General features: G+C 41.6%; 3 protein-coding genes across 3 annotated transcripts in view; 2 read left to right on the forward strand and 1 right to left on the reverse strand.

The window, feature by feature from the left end:
- Nucleotides 1–6,721, forward strand: part of FANCD2 (Fanconi anemia, complementation group D2) — a 113,022-nt gene extending 106,301 nt beyond the window's left edge. The window contains exons 36-38 of the mRNA XM_006887699.1: nucleotides 1,362–1,508; nucleotides 3,302–3,397; nucleotides 6,650–6,721. Of these exons, the coding sequence (XP_006887761.1) occupies nucleotides 1,362–1,508; nucleotides 3,302–3,397; nucleotides 6,650–6,721 (315 nt within the window). The remainder of the gene's footprint in view (nucleotides 1–1,361; nucleotides 1,509–3,301; nucleotides 3,398–6,649) is intronic.
- Nucleotides 6,722–8,048: 1,327 nt separating this feature from the next.
- FANCD2OS (FANCD2 opposite strand) lies at nucleotides 8,049–8,649 on the reverse strand. The gene has a single exon (XM_006887677.1). The coding sequence runs from the start codon at nucleotides 8,640–8,642 to the stop codon at nucleotides 8,106–8,108; it is 537 nt and encodes a 178-aa protein (XP_006887739.1). The 5' UTR covers nucleotides 8,643–8,649; the 3' UTR covers nucleotides 8,049–8,105.
- Nucleotides 8,650–14,337: 5,688 nt separating this feature from the next.
- On the forward strand, nucleotides 14,338–24,935 carry LOC102874575 (probable protein BRICK1-like). Its single transcript, XM_006887678.1, has 3 exons — nucleotides 14,338–14,482; nucleotides 24,411–24,493; nucleotides 24,909–24,935. Exons 1-3 carry the CDS (start codon nucleotides 14,365–14,367, stop codon nucleotides 24,933–24,935), a joined length of 228 nt encoding a protein of 75 aa, XP_006887740.1. The 5' UTR covers nucleotides 14,338–14,364.
- The last annotated feature ends 1,630 nt before the right edge of the window (nucleotides 24,936–26,565 follow it).

Consider the following 26,565-nt stretch of genomic DNA (forward strand, 5'->3'; position numbering starts at 1 on the left):
AGGATACAACGGCGTTTAGGGCTCTTGTACATAGGGTCGCTATGAGTTGCAAATGACTCGATGGCACATAACAACAACAAACCTTTTTATCTGGGGCTGTGCCTTTCTTAAGGTCAGATTTCTTGAAAATGGTCAAATCAGTTTCTCCTTAAGTTTGGAAATCCTTTAGAAGAGAATTTCTGAATCTAAAGTTTTAGATAATCTCCATAGCCTTATTTCCCCTAAAAGCTCTTCCTTGGTGAGAGCTAGCAAATGCTGGTAGTTGTATTACTACTAGAGTCCTCTGTGTGGGAGGACTATTATGTAAATAAAGCCTCCCCAGTAGAGATAAGAGGTGGTTATAAAGTCACCATATTTATTTAGTTCTCCTCTTTGTTATGTGGAGAAGGAGCAACCAGAGTGCTCCTTAGAGATGAAGATGGCAAAGCTTTGTCTCATACTTTGGGCATGTCGTTAGGAAGAACCAATCTTTGGAAAGGGACATCATGCTGGGAAAGGTGGATGGTCAGCAAAAGATAGAAAGATGCGTAACAAAATGGATTGACAAAATGACTGAAGTAATGGGCATGAATGTGTCAGAGATGATGAGGATGGTACAGAAGAGGACAGGGTTCAGATCTGTTGTTCATAGATTGCTATGAATTGTCCTTGACTGGACTGTACAACAGCTTACTTGTCGGAGACTTCTGTTAGGGTAGTCTGTAGGAAATTGGGCTGATCTCTTAAGAGCTCTGCATCTCCAGTGGTTTGAACCTACCAGCACTTATTTGGGAAAAAGATGGACACTCTTCTCTTGTACAGTTTACAACCTTGGAAACCCAGTGGAAGGTCAGCCATGAACCAGTTTGGACCCAAAGACAAGCATTCAAATTGGCTTGACATGTTTCTTGTTGGAACATTTTATTATTAAGGGCTTATCCCTTTGAGATTGCCTTGCAGCTGATGAACCAGACACAGTTTTCTGACAAAAGCCAGAGTTCTGCAGTTACTGGCAAACAAAATGATTCTGTGACATCCCAGTTACTTCTCCCCTCATTCTGAGCTAAGAGGTATTGCAACGTGGAACTTTAAGGGTTCTTCTTAGCTCACTAGGGCAGTTCTTTTGCTTAATAGCAACATAAATATATTTAAGTTTTTTCTTGGTAAATTCAGAGATTGGTTATGAAGAAGTTAGAGATGTTAGTCGTATGTATGGCTTGAGGCTTTTACAGTTGGGCCTTGAAGGATGGATGCCCTTCAGGGTACTCTGGCAGGACTTAAGTGCTTATGAATGTTCAGAGTATCATAAATTCAAAAGTTTTTATATAGAAAATGTGAAAGCATGATAATAAACCCAGGTGTATATCTTTGTTCTCACTTAGATTCACCAGGACATGGGCCTCACCAAACATGTGCCTTTGCTCAAAAAGACCCTGGAGCTGTTGGTTTACCGAGTGGAAGCCATGCTCATCCTCAACAATTGCCAAGAGGCTTTCTGGCTGGGCAATCTCAAAAACAGGGACTTGCAGGTAAGCTTTGGCTCAGCCAGTCCTAGTGCCCCACGTCCATCTTCAGTTTTTCAGGGTGTTGCCTCAGCTCAGCCCCTCATGTTTTCTTTAGGGATGTTTAACTTTTAGAGTTAGCGTACATTGTTTAGAGTGTGTGGTGAAGACTAAAAGTTGGCTTTGGTGTAGCCGTTTGTTAGCTCCTTCTGGTCTCCAGCTACCTTAACTGCAGACACATGGTCTTGCAAATGCGCATCAGGTGTTGGACTAGGAAAAGGGGGGGAAAGTGCTTCCCACACTGGGCAGAAAGACTTGAGGCAAGCAAGGCTTGTGGCGGCAAGACTCTGGTGAAGGAGAGACTATAGCATTGCTCTGGACAAACAGTGGCAGGATGTTACCTGAGGCTTCTTGCCTTCCTGTTGGCCACTAGTAAAGGTTTGGCTGTTCTTGCCAAATGTTTGAAGGAGAAGCTGACTTGTAATTGTAATGAGACAAACCATGCTGAATGATTTGGATTTGACTGCTGAACTGAAACCAGAGCCTGGACTAATTGAGGAATTGTGCCTTGGGATTGTTGGGCTAAAACTTGGGTTTATATTAATAGTCTTTGCCTCCCCCACTCTCCAGCTTCCTTCTCTAAAAAACCACAATGTTTGTACTGTAATTGTGAGTCTTTGAGTCAGCAACAAATAAAAGAACCTCCTGCTGTTGATGTGACTCTAGAGAATCCAGAGGGCTGGGCTACAAGGTCTTTATCTGCTCTGTACTCTGGGTCAGGGAGGGGCTATGCTATTTTTACTCCTTCTGGCCACTTCAGAGAGATTTTATGGTGATGTGCCCCAATGTCCTGTTTTCTGGTCTTTAGACAGAGATGCTGGTCGCAGAGCACAAGATGTACCGCTTGTCCAAGGCAGCAGAGACTTTAGAACTTGCTAGAGGGTTAAATATTATTTCTCAAATTAAGAACCACCAAGGCAGTATAAACCTCTCCATACCCAGGATGGTTAGTGCCTTTATGCCCAGCTGAAAGTATAGTAGCATTTCTTAACATAGACAATTTTTTTTTTTCTTTTTCCCTTCCTAAACTACTAGATAACTTCAACACATGTGCATTTCAAAGGTCTTTTCATGGGCTGATTGGGTCTAAAATGTTTCTGTTGCTTCTGGTAGTACTTTGGAGACACATAGCATTTTCCCAAGGGGATTTAAACCTTTCTTGCTCATGCTAAGGCTATCTGAGTGTTAAAGTAACACAGAGACTTCCCTTCCATCCATCGTAATAACCTCATGAGGTGGATACCGTCATATCTGTGAGAAGACTGAAGCTCAGACAGGTTAAATAACTTACTTAAGGTTATTTAGCAAAGAAGTGAGTAGAGCCATTTTTTCAACTCAAGAAATCCTGCTCCAAGCTTTTTAAAACCTTTTTTTAATATCCTCTTTTGGCCTTTGAATGGCCCTTTGTGATTGATCTATTGTTTCTCCTATATTGAAAGGCATTTGAGAAATTTTAGAACCTTAACCAGTGTTGACTAAAAGATGTACTAATCCAGTCTGGCCTTATGAAGTCCAATATGACAACAGACTACAAAGGCAGTCTATGTATTTCAGATACTACATATTGTAGATACTTAGCACATTTCTGACTATGTCAGCATGTCTAACTATTTGAGCGGCTAGACTGTCTCCCTTTGAGCTTCCTATAAGTTAAACTCTTTTCCACCAGTTTACCTCTTCTATTACTATGGAAAGTAACAAACCTTTGAGGCCCAAAATAAGATAATTATAACCGACCGTTTGTCTTGGTTCATATTTAGGGTGAAGAAATTGTGTCCCAGAATTCCCAGGAGAGTACGGCAGATGAGAGTGAAGATGATGTATCATCCCAGGTTTCCAAGGGCGAAGCACAGGAGGTATCTGCCAAAGGCAGCAGTGTGTGCCTTAATGGTTACTTATGTTGAGTTGGGGGAAGAGTAGAGAACTCTTCCTGCTTACCCTAATAATTATATTTTCTTGCTTTTACTCAAACACTTCCTTGCCATTTTCATTCCCTTCCCCCCCAAAAAAAGCTTATGTTCTTATATAAATGTTTTGAAGCCCAGAAAAAGTTACCATAAAATCATATAATAAAATTATTGAGTATTTCAAGTTGTACCATATCTTACAGATTTGGAAATTCCTTTCCATTGTATATTCTCTTTCACTTAAATCTGATCTGAAACCATAGAATAGAAAGGGGTCCAAATATTCTGAATGTTGAAAATGAGTTAAACCATTTAAACACATCCAACATCATGTGGAAATTATCAGACAATACCATTAAAATCAGATGCAAGCAAAATATTGCTGAACATTAGCCCAAACCAGCCAGACTACCAGTAGTTCAAGATGGGGTTAGAAGAGGCCATGGTACCAGAGATATCACTGCTGATGGTCAAGTGGATCTTGGCAGAAAGCACAGAATCCCAAAAGAATGTCTACTTTATTGATTCTGCAAAGGCATTTGACTGTGTGCATCATAACAAACTGTAGCTAACACTGAGAAGAATGGGAATCCAAAACATTTACTTGTGCTTATACACAACCTAAACCAAGAGGCTATTGTCTGAGCAGAGCAAGAGAACACTGCATGGTTTAAAAATCAAGAAAGGTATGCATCAGTACTGTATCCTTTCTCTATACTTATTCAGTCTGTATGTTGAACAAATAATTCATGATGTTGGACTCTATGAGGAAAAAAACGTAGCATCAGGGTAGGAGACAGACTCAACAAACCTGCATTATGCAGATAACACCTGGCTTTCTGAAAGTGCAGAGAATTTAAAATGTTTGCTGCAGAAGTTCAAAGGCCACAGCCTTTAACATTAATTACATCTCAACCTCAAGTAGACAGAAATCCTTAACACTGGGCCAAAAGGAACATCACAATAGATGGAGAAAAGATTGACATTGTCAACAACTTCATCTTACTTGGATCTACAGTCAACATTCTTGGCACCAGCAGTAATCAGAAAATGTATTGTGTTGGGAAATCCTTCTGTCAAGGACCTACCCATAGTCCTGAAGGGCAGTGATATCAGTTGACAGACTAAAGTGTACCTAATTCAGGCCATGGTCTTTTCAGTCATTTGCTCTGTGTCTGAGAGCTGGACAGTGAATAAGGGTAACAGCAGAATCAATGTGGTATTGGATGAGTACTGAATATCCCATGGTCTGCCAAAAAAAACCAAATAGATATGTCTTAGAGAAGGTGCAGGCAGAGTGCTTCTTAGAGGCGAAGATGGTGAAATTTAATCTCACATACTTTGGACATGTTGCTAGGAGAGGCTGTTCTTTGGAAGGGCATACTAGACATCATGCTTAGAAAGGTGGAAGGTCACTGAAAGACAGGAAGACTCAACAAGATGGATTCACACAGTGACTGCAACAGTCAGCACAGGTGTGTCAAGGTTGATGATAGCACAAGATAAGACAGGGATCAGACCCATTTTTATAGGTTTGCTATGAGTCATACTCAACACAGTGGCACATTACAACAACTAAAGCATAAGCGTCAGAAGCCACTGCCACCATTGATGAATAATGAACCCAGCAATAACAGCATAGTTCAACAGAGCAGCAAACAATAAATGCTGGCAAGGCTGTGGAGAGATTGGAACCCTTATTCACTGCTGGTGGTAGTATAAAATAGTTCAACTACCATGAAAAGTGACTTGGCATTTTTTCCTAAAAGTTGGAAATAGAAATGCCATTTGACCCAGCAGTTGAACTGCTGGGCATGTATCTTAAAGAAACCAGAACTGCCATCCAAACAGATGTACACACACCCATGTTTATTGCTGCATTATACACAGTAGCAAAGAGATGGAAACAACCCAAGTGCCCATCAAATGAATGGATAGAAAAACTGGTACATTTACACAATGGAGTATTGTGCAGCACTGAAAAACAAGGAACTCGTAAAACATTACACAGCATGGGTGACCCTAGAGGACATTATGCTTAGTGGTATTTCTCAGTCTCACAAAGACAAATACTGTATAACAACACTGCGTGGAAGCAGAACTGACATGAGGGGCTGGGAAGAGAATAGAAAGAGTGGATAGATACCGAACACTGTACTGGAACAGATGAGGGAGAGACTTGTTTAAGAGGAATATATGAGTAGGCATTATAGGTAAGTCAGTCAGTTGTTCAGAATAAGAGGTACTGAAGCGGTGGAGGGGAAAAGGGAGGAAATTGTACAACAATTAATGAATTTTTTTTTACGTGAAATTGGGGGAGGGAGGGAGGGAGGAACATGTGCAACAGTAAATGAATGAAAATTAACTTTTCTGTAAACTCCCATTAAAATCACAATTAAAACAAAAAATTTTTAAAAAAGAACTAAGGAAATGTGCATTTGTAAATTTGCTGATGGGGACTTTTGAAACTGAGAAGTCCAGATTTAAGAACCCCTCCCCTGGAGCCTTTATGTATAACTTAAGGTTGATGCAGAAAGATCAGATCATAAGAAGAAATGTTTTTAAGACATTGTCTTCCCTGTCTTACTTGTTTAGCATTACCCCCTACTTTTTTTTCTTAAAGAATTTAAGGCAGACAATAGCCTATTTTAACACGTTGCAGCAAATGACGGCAAATGTGTTTCTAAGCATGGTCGTGTGGGGCAACGTATTAATGTTTGGTACTTTTTACATCTGGCAGACCTCCCCGACTAGAATCACAGATCATACAGAATTTTCTGCTGGATTCTTATTGAGGATCCAGTTTAATTTAAGAAACATTTATTTGAAACATAAAACCAAACAAAATTTATTAAGACATTTCTTTCTATGCTGAATGCTTGCTTTGTTACTGTGTCAGATACATGAAATTGAGCTGGAAGACCATGGCTTATTTAAAAGTCCTAAGAACAAATAAATCAATGAAAAATGAGATGGTGTCATAAACCAGTATCAAAATAGTCTCCCTCCATGGTTTTAGAAGTCAAGATGATGTCAAGAAGTATTGGGGGGGGGAAGAAGTATGGGGGAGCCTTTGCTTGATTTTATAAGTTGTTGAAAACTTGTTAGTAGTAATTAGTACCACTTTGCATTACTTGGCATGCCCTGTGGAACCTATCAACCAGAATCTGTATGTTCACTTAATTATCCTCTGCCCTTTAGGATGAAGATGATGAAGCAAATGATGAAGGAAAAGAGCAAGATAGTGAGGAAAGTGATGGTGATTCTGATTAGACCCAGAGAGACTTTCCATCTCCTCCCACCTTCAGAACATTTTGTGCTCTGGGTGAGAAATCTTCTGCCTGCTTTCCTAATTAGGATCATCCTATTTTATCCTTCAAGAGAGAAGTTTATTGAATAAACATGATTGTAGACATCATAGATTATCTGCCACCACCAATGACTGGCTCAGAATCCCAGTGTAGCATTACTTCCTCATCTGACTGACGGTGGCAGTGTTGGATTACAGAATAGAAACTCTGCTTAGCTAATTCAGAGTCAGATAAGTTTAAGTTTGTTAGCTAGTTTCCACACTCTGTGATTTATTCTAGAACTTAAGCTTGTAGCAGTTTTGCAAATAAATTCCTTGTTAAGTGCTGCCTCAGCTGTTTCCTTCTGGACTTCACTTGTTCAAGATTGAGATGAATTATACTTTGTTATATAAACAATGAAAACTACACATCATTTCTACATATTAAAATCATTTGTTTCCTGTTATAAAGACCATCTTTGAGGTGAGAAGATTTTTGTGACTGTTCTGATTTAATTTCTTATCAATACCCAGAGAATGTCAAGAAGAAATATTTTGATTTTTGTTTTTGCCTTTGTGTTACTATAAAGGGGCAGTGTTGAGAGCGTGGAAAGCAACATTAAATTCATGTTGACTTTGGATATGTATAAGGTTTCTTTTATTCCACATTATTTTGAGCTATACCTGTATCTGTAGTCATGTTACAGAGTTACACATAGTTTATTAGAAATAGAATATTAGGAATATACTTTGGCCTCAATGGGGAGGGAACTCTGACTTCTGGTACAAAATCCAGTTACAATATTGCTACCCATTTCTTTCTTAGGAAGCTATAATTATTAAATATTTTTTAGTGTACCTACCTCAATTTGTCTTATCTGGTATCATTAGGGAATGATTTGTTAGACATTTCCTTTTTCTGGTGGGAAGAGATGTTTGATTTTCATTTTTTAAAATAAAAATTGACAAATGAGCCCAAGGCTCTCTTTAGATTTTGACCCCTTCATCCTCTGGTACATAGAAATCCCACAAATCCTCTTCCCTGGTGACCCTTTCTTTCCCCAGCTGATTGTGGTCTGAGATAACTGAAGTCACATTTAAGACACATGGCTTTATGTGGTTTAATGGTTTTTTGTCACATGTGCATGTCAGTGATAGTTTGCCTCTCTTACATGATGTTCAACATTACAGGGGAAATGCTCTCCCTTGCTCTGTGTCACCGGCCCTTTTACGGAGGGAAGTCAGGAAAGGGCCTTCTGAATTGTCAGCACTAGAGCGGCTGGAGTCACAGGATTTGTTTCTACGTTCTTTAAGCTTCAGGCACATACCAAAGGCCATGTGTGTGAGAACTGGAAATCAAGAGACTCGTTACTTGGAATGTTGCAAGGCGAAAGTGCACTTCTTGTATGCTGCATACAATAAGAGAATAGAGCGTAGCATCTGTTTGCACATAGCCACGGTCATCTGAATCTGAGGCTCCTTAAGACCAGTGGGCCATTGGTGCTCCCGACTGATGATTTTGCAAAAGGCTGACTTGTCTGAAACTCTGAAGGTCCCAGTCCACTTTGGCGGCTGAGCTGTGATGACCCTGCCAAAGACGGAGTCTACACCACTGAGGCGGACAGGCTGGGGCTTTCTGACCTGCCCTTTCTTACTGTTCATGGTTCGGAGCTCTGATGTGTGGCAGGGTAACTTTGGATTCGCTCCAGTACCCAGAAATGGGCTGTCTAGGAGCAGAGTGACCTCTTGAAAGCACAACTGGACTTCCAGGTCAGAAGGAGTGTGTGGGAAGCAGGGGGAAATTCTGAAAGGGTGTTTGGAAGAAGGTGTCGGTGTTGTATGTCGCAGCCATTGGAAGCTCTCGTCCAGTGGGGTCCATGGAGACCAGAGCTGATATCCTGCCATTGACAGTCCTAAAGGAGAGGAATCAGAACATGGACTTTCCCTGGCATGCTTTTGGTAAGGAATGGCTGGTCAAATTCCCATCTCCCTCATAAATAGGGAACTCTGGTGGCATAGTCCGCAGGGAGTTGCACTGCTAACACAAAGGCCACACTTCACTGGCAATTCTAATCCACCAACTGCTCTAAGGGAGAAAGATGGGGAATCATGAACAGATCCTATTAAGTGCTGGAGCATTAGTAATTCTGTCGAGAGCAGTAGGAGGGGAGCAGGGGAGCTCTGGTGGCCAAGTTTCTAGGGAGTTGTACTGCTAACCCAAAGGCCATGCCTCTGACAGTTCATATGTACTTGCAGCTCTAAGGGAGAAAGATGGGTAATTCTTCCCATGGTATTTACAGCCTCACAGAACCTGCTGAAGGGTCTGCCATGAGTTTTCCAACAGCAATGAGTGTGAGTTGAGGGGTAAATCTCCTGTTACATGTGGTAAACTTTTTAAAACCTTTATCATAAGCCTCTGGACTAGGTTTAACCTGTTTTTCTAGAGTAGGAAGTAGATTTATCTGAAGTGGATTATCCTAGTTATTTTAGGCCCTCTGCTATAAAAATCTCTTGTGTCTCTCAGAACCCTGCCTGGGTACATTCAGCCTCAGAGAAATCAAATGAGGCTGGGCGGGGAGGAGGAGTTTCCAAAGGCCAATCTATAATTATTTTCCCAATTTTTATAGTCTTTTTCCATTTTGTGGACATTTACGATGTGGTCCTGTACTCAACAGCAGGAACCGCAACTGTGTGATAAAGATATTTTTTTTCTTTGCAGATAAACTTTGAAAAGTTGCAAGGATACTGCTAACTTAATATTTTGGAAGTAGAATTCTAATTTCCTTTCATTAGACTTCTAAATTTCCAATATAGAAAAGATTTTCTGAATCCAGAAAAGGCAAACATTTTGAGCACCTACTTCTGTTAAGAGGCAGGCAGGTGGACTCTTCCCCTTCTTCTCTCCCACAGAAGGTACCAGTGCTAGACCTACCCATCCTAGCTAGGAATTGCCCTGGAAGTACTGTGAAAAGGTGACACCTCCACCATAGTTGATAACACAGACTATTTTTTTATGATTTGAGGAACTTGATGACAGTTCAAATCAGAAAACCTAGCCAGCACCTAACACTCGTCTCAGGCTCTGTTCAGGCCCTTTTTAAGCCTACATGTTCAAATATCTGGGCTGCCTTGGGAAGAGAAACACACACAGGGACCCCAGAGCTAAGTGGTACCCTCCTGTAGTATGTCAACCCCTTTGGGCAATACTGCTAATCCTAAAATAAGCTCATCTCAGGGTTGGCCTTATTTCTTTTGATAAGAACTGGAGATGAAAAGTTTTGACCATAGTCAAATCTTCAAGGTTTAGCAGAGCCAGGATGGGATGAGAGACTTTAGAGTCCAGGCCTTTCCACTATTTTACACAGGTTTATAAAGGTGTTCACTCTCCCACCTCCTAGAAGTCACTATCTCCATAGGGAGTTGAACCTCAGAAGTTTGTTGCAGCTGCACTAGTAGCTCTGGATAGCACGCCTGATTGTCCAAGAGAAATGGGCTTATCCTTCATGCCCTCTAGTTCCAAGAACCCCATGATTTCCCCAGCTGGAAATGGGTAAAGCAGCACTAAGGTGTAGCTGAGGTCCTCCTGAACGGTTGGAGGTGGTCTTTCTCTCCCTCCTACTTCCTGGCCAGAGCCCCCACAGGGAATGGGTAAAGGGTAGAGACCTAAGCACTTGGCCCACCCTCCCACATCACTACTTTGGGTCACCCCCAGGTCCACCCCACAAACCCCCGCCCACCCTCTACTCCCCTCCTGGGTCCACCCTCCTCCTCTGTGGGTCCCCCAATCCCGTCCACCCCCTCATTTCCCTGCAAGTTCAGGTCTGCCACACCCCCTACTCCTATCACCCTACACCAGGCCCATCCCCCATGTCCAACTCCCATTCTTGCACCCAACACCCAGCCAGGTCGTGAAGCCCACCCCCTTCTGTACACCACAAGCCGCCTTACCCCCACGGGTTCACACGCTTACCACACACCCTCCAGGCTCTCATCCCACAGCTGGCTCACCTGATCAGTCCGTGGTCCGCATGCTCCAGAATGGCCGCAGCTGTTGCCAGCTGTATTTTGTCCACCTGGCAACCTAGCAACGCCTTTGTGACTCAGGATCACCGTTTTCGAAGTACAGACCGAAGGGGCGGAGATTCCAGGTTGGATCCTACCCCGTCTTGCTAAAAACCAGTTCCGTTTAAATCCCTCTCTTCCCGCTGTACCTGTGTATATGTCAGGTCTCAACCTCGGTGGTGAGGTGGCCAGCTTCATTCCAATCCCCACAATAGACACCAGGCCACAGACTGTAGCCTCCACACTTGCTCCGCGGGTCAGACCCAGTTACCTACTACTGTCCTAAAGGGAAAAGTAACACCGAATCATTGCAAAGAAACCTTTCTAAAACTTCCAGCTCTCAAGAAATGAAAAAGTATATCATTTCTTGATTAAAATCTCCAGATACAAACCTGTGCCATCCTGAAAAACAGATGCCCTTACCTTAATGAGAAATTTGACAACTTTTTATAAGTTAACATCATGTCAAAAACTACCCTGGCTGGCAGAAAAATGAAAGGATGTCTCTTAATTGACCCTAATCTCAGTGCCTGTAGTGTACCCGAAATACTTAAGTATTTGTGGAAGGAATTAACTACTGGTTCACTTGCCCTTCCCTCATACCCCTAAAAATTAGTGTTGTTATTTGCAGGATGTAGGACACTGCCGTTCCTTTGCCCTTTCAGAAGGTGGAGGGAAACGCTAGGGATGAGTCAGGCTGAAATAATAGTCTGAAAGATAACGTTGTAACTAACAGACACATAAAGAAAAGCTATACTCAGATGCCTGCTCTCTGTGTGGGCGTGTCCAAGTGTGTGTGCATGTGTGTAAACATGTACGCGCCCAGTGTGAGGACAAGTGGTGAGAGACTAGAAAGGACTGAAAGTAATTTTTTTCACTGCAGCTGCAAGTCGTTTTTAATCACAGATACTTCCCCCACTCCCTTTGTGTTTTTCTTTTGAATAAAAGCAACACTTAGTCTTTTAAAAACAAATAAAAAATGGTTTTCATTTTGGTTTGTAGGGTTTTTTAAATGAAAGTCTACAAAACTATGATTATAAATTATTGGATGCTAAAGCCCACATCATGTTGATTCTGGCACAGTTCAATCCTACATCAGTTTTCCAAATCTTAAAGGGAGAAGTTTGCTCATTTTTCCTTTCAGCAGCTTGATATATTACACACCATACATATGGTTAAGGCCAACTATTAAAGGCTCTTTAACTTAGAACTAATTTTCCCAACAGTACTTCTTTGGACAGATATAAGTGTATTTCACTTTCTGTTCTCTGCAATAAATGTTCCTTGTTCTATCAGGTACTGACACTGTTCTTAGTATTGGCAGTATCTGACTTATCCTTCCTCCATAATCCTCCAAAATGCAGAAAGATAAAATTACTTATTTCTGATAGATCTGGGATTTGAAACCGAGATGGTATCCTTTAATTTGGAGAATCTGGTGTGTTTCTCTGTGACTTAAGAAAAATAAAATTACATCAACATCTCATGTGAGGTAGGGCCTCATAGATTCCATTAAGCACACAATTCCCTGGTAGTCAATTTCTACTTATTTTAGAAACCATTTCTAAGACTATATAGAAGAGTTCTCACAGACCTGTTATCCAAAAGGCAAAGTAAAGATAATATTGTCTACAATCAGCTGGTTAAGACCAACCACTTACACACAAGGCTATGTGACATTGACTCTCTCTGTAAGAGTTGGGTAATGTAACATTTTCCTGACTTACTCCCAAAGGGCTTTTGAGGGCCCAGTGAGGTAATGTTATGTGCTATCATTTTTTTAAACAATTTTACATTTTATTTTATTATTGTGTGTGTGTGTGTGTGTGTGTGTGCTGTCAAATCGGATCTGACAGGTACAGAAGGAGATTGTCCCTCCTTCTCCAGCAGAGCATCTGGTGGATTAGAACTGTGCATCTCTGGGATTGCAGTGCAGCTTCTTGCCCCTAGGCCACCAGAGCCCGCTATGTGCTATCATTTTAAAGCTCAGAGACCTAGCAATAAAATATCTGAACCCTGACCTACCTACCTGTACCATCCTCATCATCTGATACAAGTGAGCCCATTATTGCAGTCACTGTATCAGTCTGTCTCTTTGAGGGTCTTCTTCTCTTTTCTTGACCATCCACCTTTCGAAGCATGATATTTTTTCCAAAGGAAAAGCTCCTAACAACATTTAGTAAAGAGCCATGCTTCCAGCTCATAAGGTAAGTGATTCAGATCTGCCATTTGCTCCACAGGAGATGGGTTAGTCTCCTCCTGTGTGATTTACTGACCCTGACGACCTTCTGGAGAGTCATCTCTGGGTTAGTTCCTACTTTATGGCATATAATAACAGCATGCCTGCAGAATATGAGATGAACCTTTACCATTTTTGCCTCCAAAGGAGTACTCTGGCTGCACTCTCTCCAAGACATCTGCTTTTTGGAGGAGTCCATTCAGTACTCTTCTATAACACAACAACCCAAAGACAATAATTCTGTCATCCTTATTCATTGTCTAGCTCTCAGATGCACAACAAGTAATTGAAATGATCATTACCTGAATCAGGTGCACCTTGGTCTTCAAACTGACATCATTGCTCCTCAGTACACTGGTGATGTCTCTGACATCAGACTTGCCCAACACAATACATCTTCTGATTTCTTTTTTTAATTTTATTATTATTATTATTATTATTATTATTATTATTATTATTATTATTATTATTATTATTAGTGTGTGTACCATCAAATCAGATCTGACTGGTACAGGAGGAGATTGTCCCTCCTTAGCCAGCAGAGCATCTGGTGGGTTCAAACCGCTCACCTCTGGGATTGCAGACCACCAGAGCTCACCATATCTTCTGATTTCTTGACTTTGGTGCCATGAGTGTTGACTGGATCCAAGTAAGATGAAGTCATTGACAATTTCACTTCTCCATTTAATGTGATCTTGCCTATTGGCCCAATTGTGAGAATTTTTTATTTCTTGATGTTAAGCTATAATTTTTATAGAAGGTTGTAGTCTTTCATCTGCTGCAGCAAGTACTTAAAGTCTTAACTTTCTGCAAGCGAAATTGTATAATCTGCATAATACAGTTAATAACTGTTAAGAATCTATTATAAAATCTGCCAGATCAAAGAATGGTTAGCAATGGTTTCTTCAAAGATATTGCTAGAAGTAATCAGGCTTATTCTTATAAAAGGAATTAATTTCACAAACCAGATTGCAAGTATTTAAATAAAATTGCTTATAATTCGAGTACTTTAATAAGTAGGGTGCTCTGGTGGTTTGGAAAGGAGTTGTGTTGCGTGATCTTAAGCGCCCCCTATGGCTATAAGGCTCGACCCCGGGAGCCGGTAGAAGCTGTCAGGGCATGCGCACTTCATTTCCCCTGCCAGCTTTGAGGCATCTGTCGGTACCAACGTGGGAGTAGAGCAAAATGTAAATGAGTTGACATTGCGCAGGCGCACCACAAATCATGGAGGTCGTGGGTGCTAAGGGTGTGGGCTGGCGGCGCAGGCGCACTGGCGGCCTGTAGGTTTGGCGCGTCTGCGCAATTGCTCTTCCTTAGGTGGCAATCATGGCGGGGCAAGAGGATCCGGTGCAGCGGGAGATTCACCAAGACTGGGCAAACCGGGAGTACATTGAGGTCATCACCAGCAGCATCAAGAAAATCGCGGACTTTCTCAATTCGTTCGGTCAGCGGGCAGGCAGGGAGGCAGGGAGGTGGGAGGCTGCCGAGGTGGGGGCGCTGAGACCCTTTGAGGGATCGCTCCCGGAATCCTCATCCCTTGCTGCTTTGGGCTTCCTCTTTCAGTCCAGTTTCCGCTTCGTGTCTTGTCTAGTGTCACCGCTCGCAGCCCTGGCCAGCCTGTCCTGCTGTGGAACCCTCGGCCCCTGAGTCCGTCTCGTTTCGCACCTTCGTCCGCGCTGGTGTCGGTTCTACCCGTCCCCTGTGTATCGTTCTGAGCGTGGGGAGAGGCTAGGTCGGGATTTGTCGTCACTTGCCTTTCTGTCGACTCGGACTCGAGTTTTGGAAATCTTGCAGGTGGCCCGTCTGCTTCTAAGCTGGTCTTCTGAACAAACGTAGGGAGGACCTTGAGCAGAGACGTGCTTCCTGCGTCTCCTGGTTGTGCTTAAATGACAAGTTTCTGCCTGTTTTCGTGGCCTTTCGGAGAGCAGACCTGTAACAGAATCTAACCCATTGCTCTTTGAAACATAAGTGTGAGAGTGACAGTAAGATTTCTTTTTCCAGCTTTTCGTTAGGTACCATTGAATCGATTCTGCACACAACAGATCTGAACCCTGTCCTGTCCTGTACATTCAGCAGTACCATGGAACAAGATCATGTAGGGGAAAGTGATGTCGAGGGGGAAAAAATAAAATTAAAACTAGTTATTTTCTAGCTAAATGACTGATGAATCCTAAGGAATATAAAAGTGGCGGTGCCAAAGTTATGCCAGAAAGCATTAGCAAGAGAATCTAGAACTCGTTCCAGAGCCCTATCCAGCCCAGGTTCTGAGAGGGACAGGGAATAAGAATCAGTTGTCTCTTCAAGAAATTTTTCATTCTGAAGATGAAATAGTGATAACTTCAGGACAAACCAGAATATTGTTTCTGTGTTGAAATAGTTATATACACGTTTCAATCTAGGACAATCATCTCCTATTACTTAGTGTGGTGGGATTTCTTGTCGGGAAATGAGAGAAGTCATATTAATGAGGGATAGCTTTAAATGTCTGCTCAGGAATACATATTCAGACATAACTTGTTATACAGGTTGTGACAGGAATAGTTGTCAAAAAAATAGCTTCCTTTTATACTCAAATTTTTTTCGTTTTACTTCTTTTTTAAGTCTGTACCACTGACTTAAGTATTTGTTCTCATTATTGATTTCTCTTAGAATATAGAAATATTTAGAGGCAAGAGGTTCTTCATAACATTCTTTATTCATATTCTTTTAGGGGAAAGTTTGAGGGAAATCAATATCATCCATGCTACTAGGCAGATGATGAAATAATGGTGAGATTGGGTTCAACTCGGAGAAACAGTGAAAGTTCTTTTTTTGAAAAACAGAATTAAAAGACTTGGTTTGCTTGGTAGTGTTTAATTTAAAAATAAACATATGCCCATAAAACCAAAACCACTGCTATTGATACATCTATACATGCACACTGACATACTTACTGTGCACTCCTAAACATGTATTTATATATTATCTACCTATTCCTGTTACAAAACTGTGTGTTATAACATTTACTGAGGGTGCTCTGGTGGCCTTGTGGCAAGAAGCTGCACTGTAATCTCAGAGGTGCATGGTTTGAATCCACCAGATGCTCTGCTGGAGAAGGAGAAGCAATCTCCTCCTGTACTAGTCAGATCCATTTTGACGGTACACACAAAAAATAATAAAATAAAAATTAAAAACAAACAAAAAAATCATTTACTGAAATTGTTACTCTTTTTTTGGGGGGGAAGTAAAATAGTAAAGATAGATTTATTAGAAAGTTACATCCCCAAAGGGACAGACCTCCTTTCTTGAAAGAAAATATGAACGAGAAGAAATTTTCAATTATTCCTGTGTATTCTTAGTGTCTAAATTTACTTAGGATGTATTGTCCAGGCTTTCCTATCACCAAAGATGTCCAGCATCTTCTGTGTAGACGACCACAGTGGGCTTGGAGCAGGACAGAGATCATGAGGATGGCACATGATAGGGCAGAGTTCAAGTCTGCTGTTCATAGAGTTGTTGTGAGGTGACTCAGTGGCACCTAACAACAGCCACTACCTAGAAGTGATTCTGCTCTTTCCCTCTCATCCCTTAATTTGTTAAGAATATAGTTTTCTATGTGTATACCTGTCTTTGTCTTTTTGTAATTGTCTTACATCACTTAGCATAGTGTTTTCCAGATTCATGCATGTTCTAAGGTGTTTCACAGCCTTTTCCTTACTCTTTATAGTTGCCTAGTATTTAATTGTGTGTTAATACTACAGTTTGCTTATCCTTTCCTCTATTAATGGACACGTAGGTGGTTCCCATCTTTTTGTTAATGTGCTTAATGCTGCATGTGCCAGTGACTTTCTGAATAGCCCTTTCCATGTAGTGGAGCTGGTGAGAGTAGAATCATGATCTCTGTGTGGTTTTCTCTTTCTGAGTTGGAGAGCCAGCTGAACCTGACAACACACAGGCTGTAGCACGACAGCACCCTGACACTAGACTGGTTCTGTACTTCAGATATGACAACGTGTCTAAAATCAGTTTTCAGAGATTATAGCTTTAGATTTTTATTCTTCCCTCCCTGATTGTAAAGCAAATATATGCTCACTGCAAAAGATTCAGCATGTGCAAAAAAGTGGAAGGGAAAAAAAATGGAGAATGTGACTGTTTTAAAATCTGAGTTACTATAATAAGCCAGTGGACAGAGTGTGGCTTCTGTGATCTCAGCCTGTGTTAGCCAATATGTGTTGGTTACCCTGCAGTTGGCTTGGTTCTGACTTACAGTGACCCTGTTTTAGAGTCTTGTTGGAAAAATAGGAATTGTTTTCAGGAGTCATTAGAAAGACAATTTGAATGTTCGTAGTGCCAAAATAATGAGCCGAGAAGTGAGAGACGAGATCTTGCTGCTTAACATCTTGCATCAAGCTCCCTAACAGGGACTGGCATTCTTTTTATTATTTGTGTGTGTTTGTGTACCATCAAATCAGATCTGACTGGTACAGGAGGAGATTGTCCCTCCTTCTCCAGCAGAACATCTGGTGGATTTGAACCAGGCACCTCTGGGATTGCAGTTCAGCTTCTTGCTTCTAGGCCACCAGAACTCGCCTAGGACTGGCATTCTTACTCTTACTGCAAATGTGTTCAATTGTTGAATGCTTTCTCAACTTTATTTGAACTGTTGTTGTTAAGTGCCTTCGAGTCATAGACAACTCATAGCGACCCTATGAACGAAAGACCTGAACACTTGTAGAACTTTCATTGTTTCTCCAGATTCATAGGGTTTCCGGAGGCAAGCTATTTTCGAAATGGATGCCACTCCTGCTTCCAAGCTTCTTTTACTCAGGGAGCTCCACCAAATACTTTCCACCATTGGAAACCATTATCATATTTGACACATCAGTGTCACAGTGTTCACCATCACAGTCACCACGAGTTACCTCTGTACAGCAAATGGACAGACCAGTGATGTACCACTTGGAAGAATATTTGACCAAAAACAATTAAAACCAAGCCTGAGAGCCACAGATTAAAATCACTTACCTTTGGCTTGGTAGCATCACTTTCTGTCCACTAGGCTAACTGAGCTCACTCGTCGTTGTTGTTGTTGCTGCTGCTGCTAAGTGCTCTTGAGTTGCGACCCAATGAACAAAAGACCTGAACATGTGTATAACTTTCTTCGTTTCTCCAAGTTCATAGGGTAATGAACAAAAGACCTGAACACGTGTATAACTTTCTTCGTTTCTCCAAGTTCATAGGGTTTCCAGAGATAAGCTATTTCAGAAGTGAAGTTATTTGAACTAGTACATGCTTAATGGGATCTGAAATGTAGTCTAGGTTTGTGGTGTTCTAACATAATTCTTTTTCTCGACTATGCTTATTCATGTAGGCCAGTAGCATAGACTTTTTCTTGGTTCCTGATTCATTACCAGGTTGACAGAGTTTAAACAGACATCCAGGAAGAACTCCTTTCTCATGTACACATAATTTTGGTATGTTTCTATTTAAAAGAAATGACTAATCAGTCACTAAAGCATCCATGCTTTTCCCGAATAGTGTATGTGATATGCCTATTAGTTTCCAAAAGCACTAAAAAAGAGATCTGGTCTTGTAGGGAGGGAGCTCTGGTGGCTTTCTGGTATGGAACTGCGCTGTCAACCCAAAGACAGGTGGTTTGAATCTGCCAGCTGCTCCATGGAAGAAAGATGTAATTTACTGCTGGTAAAAACACGCTGGAGGGTCAGTTTCACCCCAACAGAACACAGCAACAACCACAATACAGTCCTGACAGGAAATGTCAATGTCTCAGGAAAAGAGGAGTTCTGGGATGCTCATACTCAAATTAGATAAAGTGTACTCAAAACTGTGTACTTCTAAGCAGGTGAGTTTTATTGTATGTGAATTACATATACCCAGGAGAAAAATGAGCAGTCTCCTTTCATGAGGTTTACAGCCTCTGAAAACCTGGAGCATCACATAACAACAAATTAGGTACTGATAAAGCTATTTAAAACAATAATGAAGAATAACAATTAATGTTGTTGTTGTTGTTGTTGCTGTTTAATACCGTGGAGTCGTAGATGACTCATAGTGACCCTATGAACGAACAGCCTGAGCACTGTTCGTACATAGTTTTTCAAGAGGCAAGCCACTTTGGAAGTGGATGCCGCTCCTGCTTCCAGGCTTGATTTAGTCGGGAAGCTCCAGCCAACACTGTCCACCATGGGTGCCCATTACCACAATTGGCACATCACTGTCACAGGCTTCAGCATCACAGCAACCACGAGTTACCTCTGTACAGCAACAATTAATAGATGAATGAAAAAGAATAACATGAACATAAATAAAAACCTTAAAAATAGAAGAATTGGGCTAGAGGCAGATTTTAAGATCTGTAGAGAATAACTTTGACCCCAGCATCTCAGAAGTATGGGACCATGTGATCAGGAGTCCACCCTGTGTGGTGAGGGAATTGGGTCTTCAGCTCTGTGAGTCCATTGTCCCATCACTGACACTGGTAAAATAAGTAGTCAATACATGTGATCTTTTGTCCCACCAACATACCAGAGTAATTTTTATGGTATTTGTATGTCAGGTACGATGCTGAAATTATTAAGACTACTGAAGCAGTGCCCACTTTTGATTAACACATTATAGTGGGGAAACAGACTTGAAAGTAAATTATACATTGTTGTTGTGTACCATCAAGTCAGAGCTGACCCATAGCTGACTCTCCACCAAATCACACAGGAGGAGCCTGCTTATCTTTCTTTGCGGAGCGACTGATGAATTCAAACCACCTCCTTTGGATTGCCAGCATAACTCTTTATCCCAGGCTTGTAAGAGTCCTATAAATTATTAGTGCATAGGTATCACTTGACTTTGAAGTGTGAACATTATCTCATGTTGTTAAATAGTCTTCACACTATTTAATCTAATAGCCTTGTTATTAGTTGCCATGGAGTTAGCGCTGGCACATGACAGCCTGATGCAGTACAGACTGAAAAGTTCATTCTCACACAGCCATGTGTGCGTCATGGTGGCCCATGTGTTACAGAGAACTCCAGAGGGTCTTCTACGCTGCACTGCTTCTGGAAGCAGATTGCTGGGTTGTGGATAGAGTGTAGAGAGATTTGTCCAAGTGTGTGCTTAAGTGCTTTTGCATAAGTGGAAGAGAAGAAATGAAAAGGAAGGTATTAGATAGTGTTCTGATCACTGAGTGGGAGAGTGTCTCAGCAAGTAAATATTTTAAACAGTGAAAGTATTGAGAAATGCCTCAAAAACCATGCTGGAGGTGGTGGAGAAAAATTAGTATGCTTGATACTTTTTTCTTCTGTAGGTTGAAAGGACTTTGAAGCAAGAAAAGTCATATTGTCTGTAGAGAGGAAAATTTGTAATAGCATATCTAATAAGATGTATGACAACAGTCAGGAGCAAGTGATACATTGGGAGGGAGGGAGGAAGGGAGGGAAGAAAATGTACAGTAATGTATTTTTTAAATTCCAAAGTAAAAAAAAAATCTGAATATGGGGGGAAGAAAAGTTATTATTAGAGGAAATCTAGGCTTCATTTTGGATGAGATGGTAAAAGGAGATCAGAAAAGGTAGAAGAGAAGAGAAGACAATTCTGATTTTTCCTGAAAAGAATATGGGTTCCATGAAGATAAGGAGCTGAGTAGAAGATTTCAAAGGGATGCTTGGGGAAACGACAAAATATTATAATGAAATGTTTAAGGAGCTGGAGTCAGAAAATCAAAAGGGCCAAACTCACTCAGCATTCACGCCATGAGTTGGAATCCTTAAGGATGCCATGGGCAAGATATTGAATGATTCAAGAAGCATTAAAAGCAGATGGGGTGGGGTGGGGTGGGAAGCAGATGGAAGGAGTATACAGAGTCATTGTACCAAAAAGAATTGGCTGACACAAAAGAATTTCCAGAAACAACATATGAGCATGAAGGCAATGGTGATGAAGAAGGAAGTGCAGGCTGCTCTGAAGGGCTTGGCAAAAAATAAAGCCCCAGGAATTGATGGAATACCAATTGACGTGTTTCAGTAAGCAGATGCTGCCCTGCATGTGCTCACCAAGTTGTGCCAGGAAATCTGGAGGTCAACACTTGGCCAACTGACTGGAAGAGATCCATATTTATTCCCATCCCAAAAAAAGGTGACTTGATAGAGTGTGGTAATTATTAAACAATATCACTGATATCACACACTAGAAAAATCCTACTGAAGATTATGCAGAAAAGACTTGAACAGTACATTGACAGAGAACTACCAGAAATACAGGCTGGCTTTAGAAGAGGTCATGACAGTAGGGACATTATTGCCAATGTCAGATGGATCTTGGCAGAAAGTAGAGTACCAGAAGAATATCTATCTGTGTTTCATTGACTATGCAAAGGCATTTGATTGTGTGGATCACAATAAATTGTAACTAACCTTGAGGAAAATGGGAATATCAGAATACTTGATTGTGCTTATATGAAACCTATACTTGTACCAAGCAGCAGTCCTCAGAACAGAGTAAGGAAACACTGCATGGTTCAAAATCAGGAAAGGAGTGCATCAGAGATGCATGCTGTCCCTGTACTTTTTCAGTCTGTATGCAGAACAAATCATTCGGGAAGCAGGGCTTTATGAGGAGTGTGCCATCAGGATTGGAGTAAGAGTCATTAACAAATTACGATATGCAGATGACACAACTTGCTGAAACTGAGGAGGACCTCATGCACTTGTTGCGAAAGGTCAAGGACTGTAGTCTTCAATATGCATTGAAGCTCAACATAAAGAAGACAAAGATTCTCACCACTAGGCCATTTGGCAGCACCATATCAGATGGGAAAGAGATTGATGTTGTTAACAATTACAGCTTGCTTGGATCCACAGTCAACACTCTTAACTCAAGCAGTCAGGAATTCGAATTGTATATTCGCACAATGGAATACTATGCTGCATTAAAAAACAAGGAACTCATGCAATATTATTCAAAATGGTTGACTCTGGAGAACATTATGCTGAGTGAAATATCCCAGTCACAAAAGGACAAATATTACATGATGCCACTGTTGTAGAATGGGACTGTCCTTGGGATTGGGGAGAGACTGAGTAAGATGGGTTCAATAATGTATACTGCACTGAAACAGAGGAGGGAGAGAACCGTTTAAAAGAGAGATGTAACTGGGTATTTCTGTCATCACAGGAGACTAGAGCGAGGGCTGCATGGTGGAGGGGACCTGGGGGAGGGTTTGTAAAACAATGAAAGAATCTTTTCTTTTACTTTTCCATAATTTTTGGACTCATGTATTTATAACTTGTTAGTCAAATTTGTGTCTTCTAGGTTGCAACACCCCCATGATACATCTTGAAGGATATGTACATGTACAGCCAAGCACAATCAATAAGAGTGCATCTGAATTCCAAAATCAATCTCCATAATAGTCTATGTGTTTCCTACTGCCAAAGGGGCCCTTTAGAGTAGTGAGAGAAGATCTTCACCCTGAAACCCACAGCGTCCCTTTTCAGCAGGAAGTAGCTAAGAGAATACGCCGTCCCCTTTTCCTTATGACTCAGGGTGAAGTCTCTCTCAGGGAGGAGTGATAGGGAATGGCAAAGGATACACTGACAAAGAAGATTAATCAGAACTGGCTTTGACAAGCACTGTGGCATTTGGACAAGAACAAACTGGGAGGAGGGTAGAGAGAATAGTGCAACAATGAATGAGTGGAAACCCAAAATCTCTGTAAATGTTTATGAAAATTAATAAAATAGAATTATAATTAAAAAAAAAAGCAGTCAGGAAATTAAAAGACGAATTGCACTGGGAAAATCTGCTGTCATGGACCTCTCCAGAGTGCTGAAGAACAACAGTGTCAGTCTAGATAGAAAGGTTTGCCTAATCCAGGCCATGGTCTTTGCAATTACTTATGCTTCAGGCCATGGTCTTTGTAATTACTTATGCTTCAGAGAGTTGGACAGTGACTAAGGATGATGGAAGAATAGATGCCTTTGAGTTGTGGTGCTGGAGAGGAGTCTTGAACATACCATGGACTGCCAAGAAAACAAATAGGTCCACCTTGGAGAGGGTGAAACCAAGTCTCTCCTTGGAGACTAGGATTTTAAAGCTGTGCTTCACTTACTTTGGGCACGTGGCCAGGAGAGAGCTGTCCTTAGAGAAGGGCATCATGCTCAGAAGGGTGGATGGACAGCGCAGGAGAGGGAGACCTTGGATGAGATGGATTGATACAGTAACTGGGGCAGTGGGGTTGGTGTTTCAGAATTAGTGAAACTGGCTCAGGACAGGGAAGGGTTCAAAGCTGCGGTACATAGGGTCACTATACATTGCAGATGACTCAGTAGCACATAAAAACAATAACATATTATGACAGGTTTGGAAATAGGAGTGTCATCCACTTTCTAAAAAACTTCCTATGAACTTTGGTAAATGTAGATAGCTGTAGAGGGCCTTTTGTTCCTAGGGTCGCGTCGCTGAGTTGTGCTTGACTCTGTCCTCCTGGAAAAGTGGTCATGTCTTCCATGGGCTTGAGACCCTTCACTTTCCCTTCAATCAGTTTCTGCTGCTAGTTTCTTATTATTTTTCTTTTCTATTGAGATTATTTTTTTCTTGGCCTTTTCTGTGTCTTTTGTTTTGTGTCTTGACACTTGGTTTGCCTATTAGCAAATGGCCATCTGCAGTCTTGGTACATTAGTTCTCCGTTGCCACCATAACATTACCACAAATGAGGCTGCTTAACCAGCATCTTACAGCATCTTACTGTCTTAAAGTTGTAAGTTGAAGTCTTGACACGATTCTCCACTGGACTAAATTCAAGGCATCAACAAATCTTCACCCATTTCTGGAGGCTCTGTTGGAGGATGTGTTTGTTGTGCACTGTGGCAGGATTTGCCCTCCTATAGAACTGAGGCCTCTGCTTCCATGCTGGCTGACAGCTGAGGCTCCTAATAGTCATCTCCATTCCTTGCTTACAGCCCTCTTCTTTCATCTTCAAAGCCAGGAATGACAAATTAAGTCAGTCCCTTTCTACCTTTAAGAACTCCTGTGTTTACATTGGGCCCAGTCCCAAAGTCCTTAGATTTAGTCACATGTGCATAGTCCTTTTTGTCATAGACTGTATATATACATTCCTTTCTGAGAACACAACATAGACTTTTGGAGGCACGGGGTTATTGCTTGTATGCCACATTTGGTCAGCCTTTCATTCAGCAGATCCTCTGTGAACAGTTTGTTTCTAACACATTTCTGACTTTGCTCGCTTCTGTCCTGCTGTTTGTCCTCTTCCCTGATATATACTGTGCATGATGTATCACTTTGTCTTCTATTTTGGCTTAGAATATGTATGTCTGTATTTCAAGTGACATTAATCCTGAACAGTAGTCTCCTTTTGGCAGATATGTCTTGTCGCTCAAGACTTGCAACGCTAAATGAGAAATTGACAGCCCTTGAACGGAGAATAGAATACATTGAGGCCCGGGTGAGTATGATGGGCAGGGGCTGCCCTAGGGGCAGTGTGCATTTCCACTTATTGTTGAAGCAGCCCAGAGAGCAGATGGTACTCATGATAAAGGAAAAAAATGTGCCTCATCTGAATTTGCCATAAGTCTGTGATTCCAGAGCTGTGTATATTCTGTCACTCTTTAGTGGCTTACTCAGACCTAAAATCAAGTCTTTAGATCCTGGTGGCACAGTGGGTCAATTACCAGGCTGCTAACTGGAAGGTTGAGACCCACCAGCCGTTTTTTAGGAGGAAGGTGAGGAAATTTGTGTCTGAGAGGATTGACAGCTATGGGAGCTGTGTGGAAGCAGTTCTGCTATGTCCAATGGCAAATGCATTTGTTTTCCACAGTCTTTTACAATTTATCTAAATGTCTATTTTTTTTTTTTGACAGGTGACAAAAGGTGAAACACTCACCTAGAGCTGTGCCGTGATGCTGCTGGGAAGTTGCTTTGCAGAACACAGGCTCACGTGGGAAAGGCCCAGCAGTCTTCAGCGCCTTCTCTCCTTACAGAGCAACAGGGCTCTTTCTCATTTTCTTTTTTCCAAAAGTATAACCTTTGGGCTATACCATGTGCATCTTGGGGTGTAATGTGGCATGTGGGGAGAAGTCCAGGGGACTCTTGAAGACATTAGACATTTTACCTTTTCAGTGACATTTTAGGGACCTACTTGACAGTGTATTTGGGGCACCTAGACCTAAAAGCCTCTCTGTAAGGTTCTTTGCACCTCTCTTTCTCTCTGTGTCAGACTTTACTTATAGCTCTTTATGCTTCTGTACTGTTTCTGTAAACAGTCTTTGTCTTCTCTCCACCTTTGGCAGGGTGTGGCAACAGTCCTGGCAGAGACCTTTACCCTGGCCAGTGACTGCCAGAGAATGTTGTTGCTGACTTGCCAGTCTCTTGTCCTCTGGGGAGGTCAAAGCCAGGCCCCCACTTGGCTTGAAGGGACATTTTCAGAGTTTTCTTTCTGTTACCTGGGGTGTGTTTGCCTCTCATACTCTAATAAATTCCTCAACCTTCTCTGACTGCTGTGATTGTGGTGGGCAGAAGAGCTCACACTGAAGCTCCCCCGTCCCACAGATATGAAATGCGTGGAATCATTATTCTCACATAAAACTTCTGGATGCAGCTGCTTGATTTGAAGCCTTGGTGGCTACCCAGCCTGAACCCACATACTTGGACTCTGGCTGGTTTTTCTTGGAAGTCCTCTGGTCATTCAGCAGATATTTACCCTATGCCTTCTGTGTGGGGATCTGAAACCCTTGTTAAGATACAGAGTTGAATCAGAATGATGTTTACAGTCTTTGAAATATCAGCATTCACACGATTTAACCACAATACAGGGAGGTTTGAAAATTATAAAAGTTGGACCAATAAAGTCTAAAGCTTTTGAATCCTAGCCCTCGGCACTCGTTATAAACTTGTGTGGACTCAGCCTGTGCCAGCGTACTTTGTTGGATTGTTCAGACAGGCCGTGTTTCCACAGGTTGGAATGTTGTGGTGAACCTGTGGCAAGCAAGCCTATCAGCACCCCTTTCAGACAGCATGTGTTCACTTTATGTCTCTGTGCCACATCTCAGTAATTCTCAGGACACTTCAAACTTTGGTAATGCTCTTGCATACTTGATAGAATACCTTATGTTATAAATGTAACTTCTATGTGCTGGGAAACACCAAGGTTCCTTTGACCCACTGTTGCAGCATTTGCTTTGTAGCAGTAGTCTGGCACGGAAACTGCAGTGTCTCCAAAACAAGCCTGCACACTCTCCCTCTTTAATGAAGTTACTGTGCTCTCTGTACACTAATTTATCCCTTTTCAAATTGTATTTGCCACAAAGCCTGACTCAAGTCACACCTCAGAAAATTCTGGGTTTTCTATTCACTCTGACCTTCTTGTCAGTCCCTCTATACTGCCATGTTAATGTGATGTTTCACCTCTGGATCTGATTGTGTTATGAGCTTCTCTTTGACAAAACTATGCACAGTGGAGTAAATGTTTGTGCCTTTTGCCTGTCCTGCCCACTAGGTGCCCTACACGAGGCAACAGGC

Source organism: Elephantulus edwardii, unplaced genomic scaffold (genome assembly GCF_000299155.1).
Source record: "Elephantulus edwardii isolate Elephantulus edwardi_28Jun2011 unplaced genomic scaffold, EleEdw1.0 scaffold00060, whole genome shotgun sequence".
Taxonomy (NCBI): domain Eukaryota; kingdom Metazoa; phylum Chordata; class Mammalia; order Macroscelidea; family Macroscelididae; genus Elephantulus; species Elephantulus edwardii.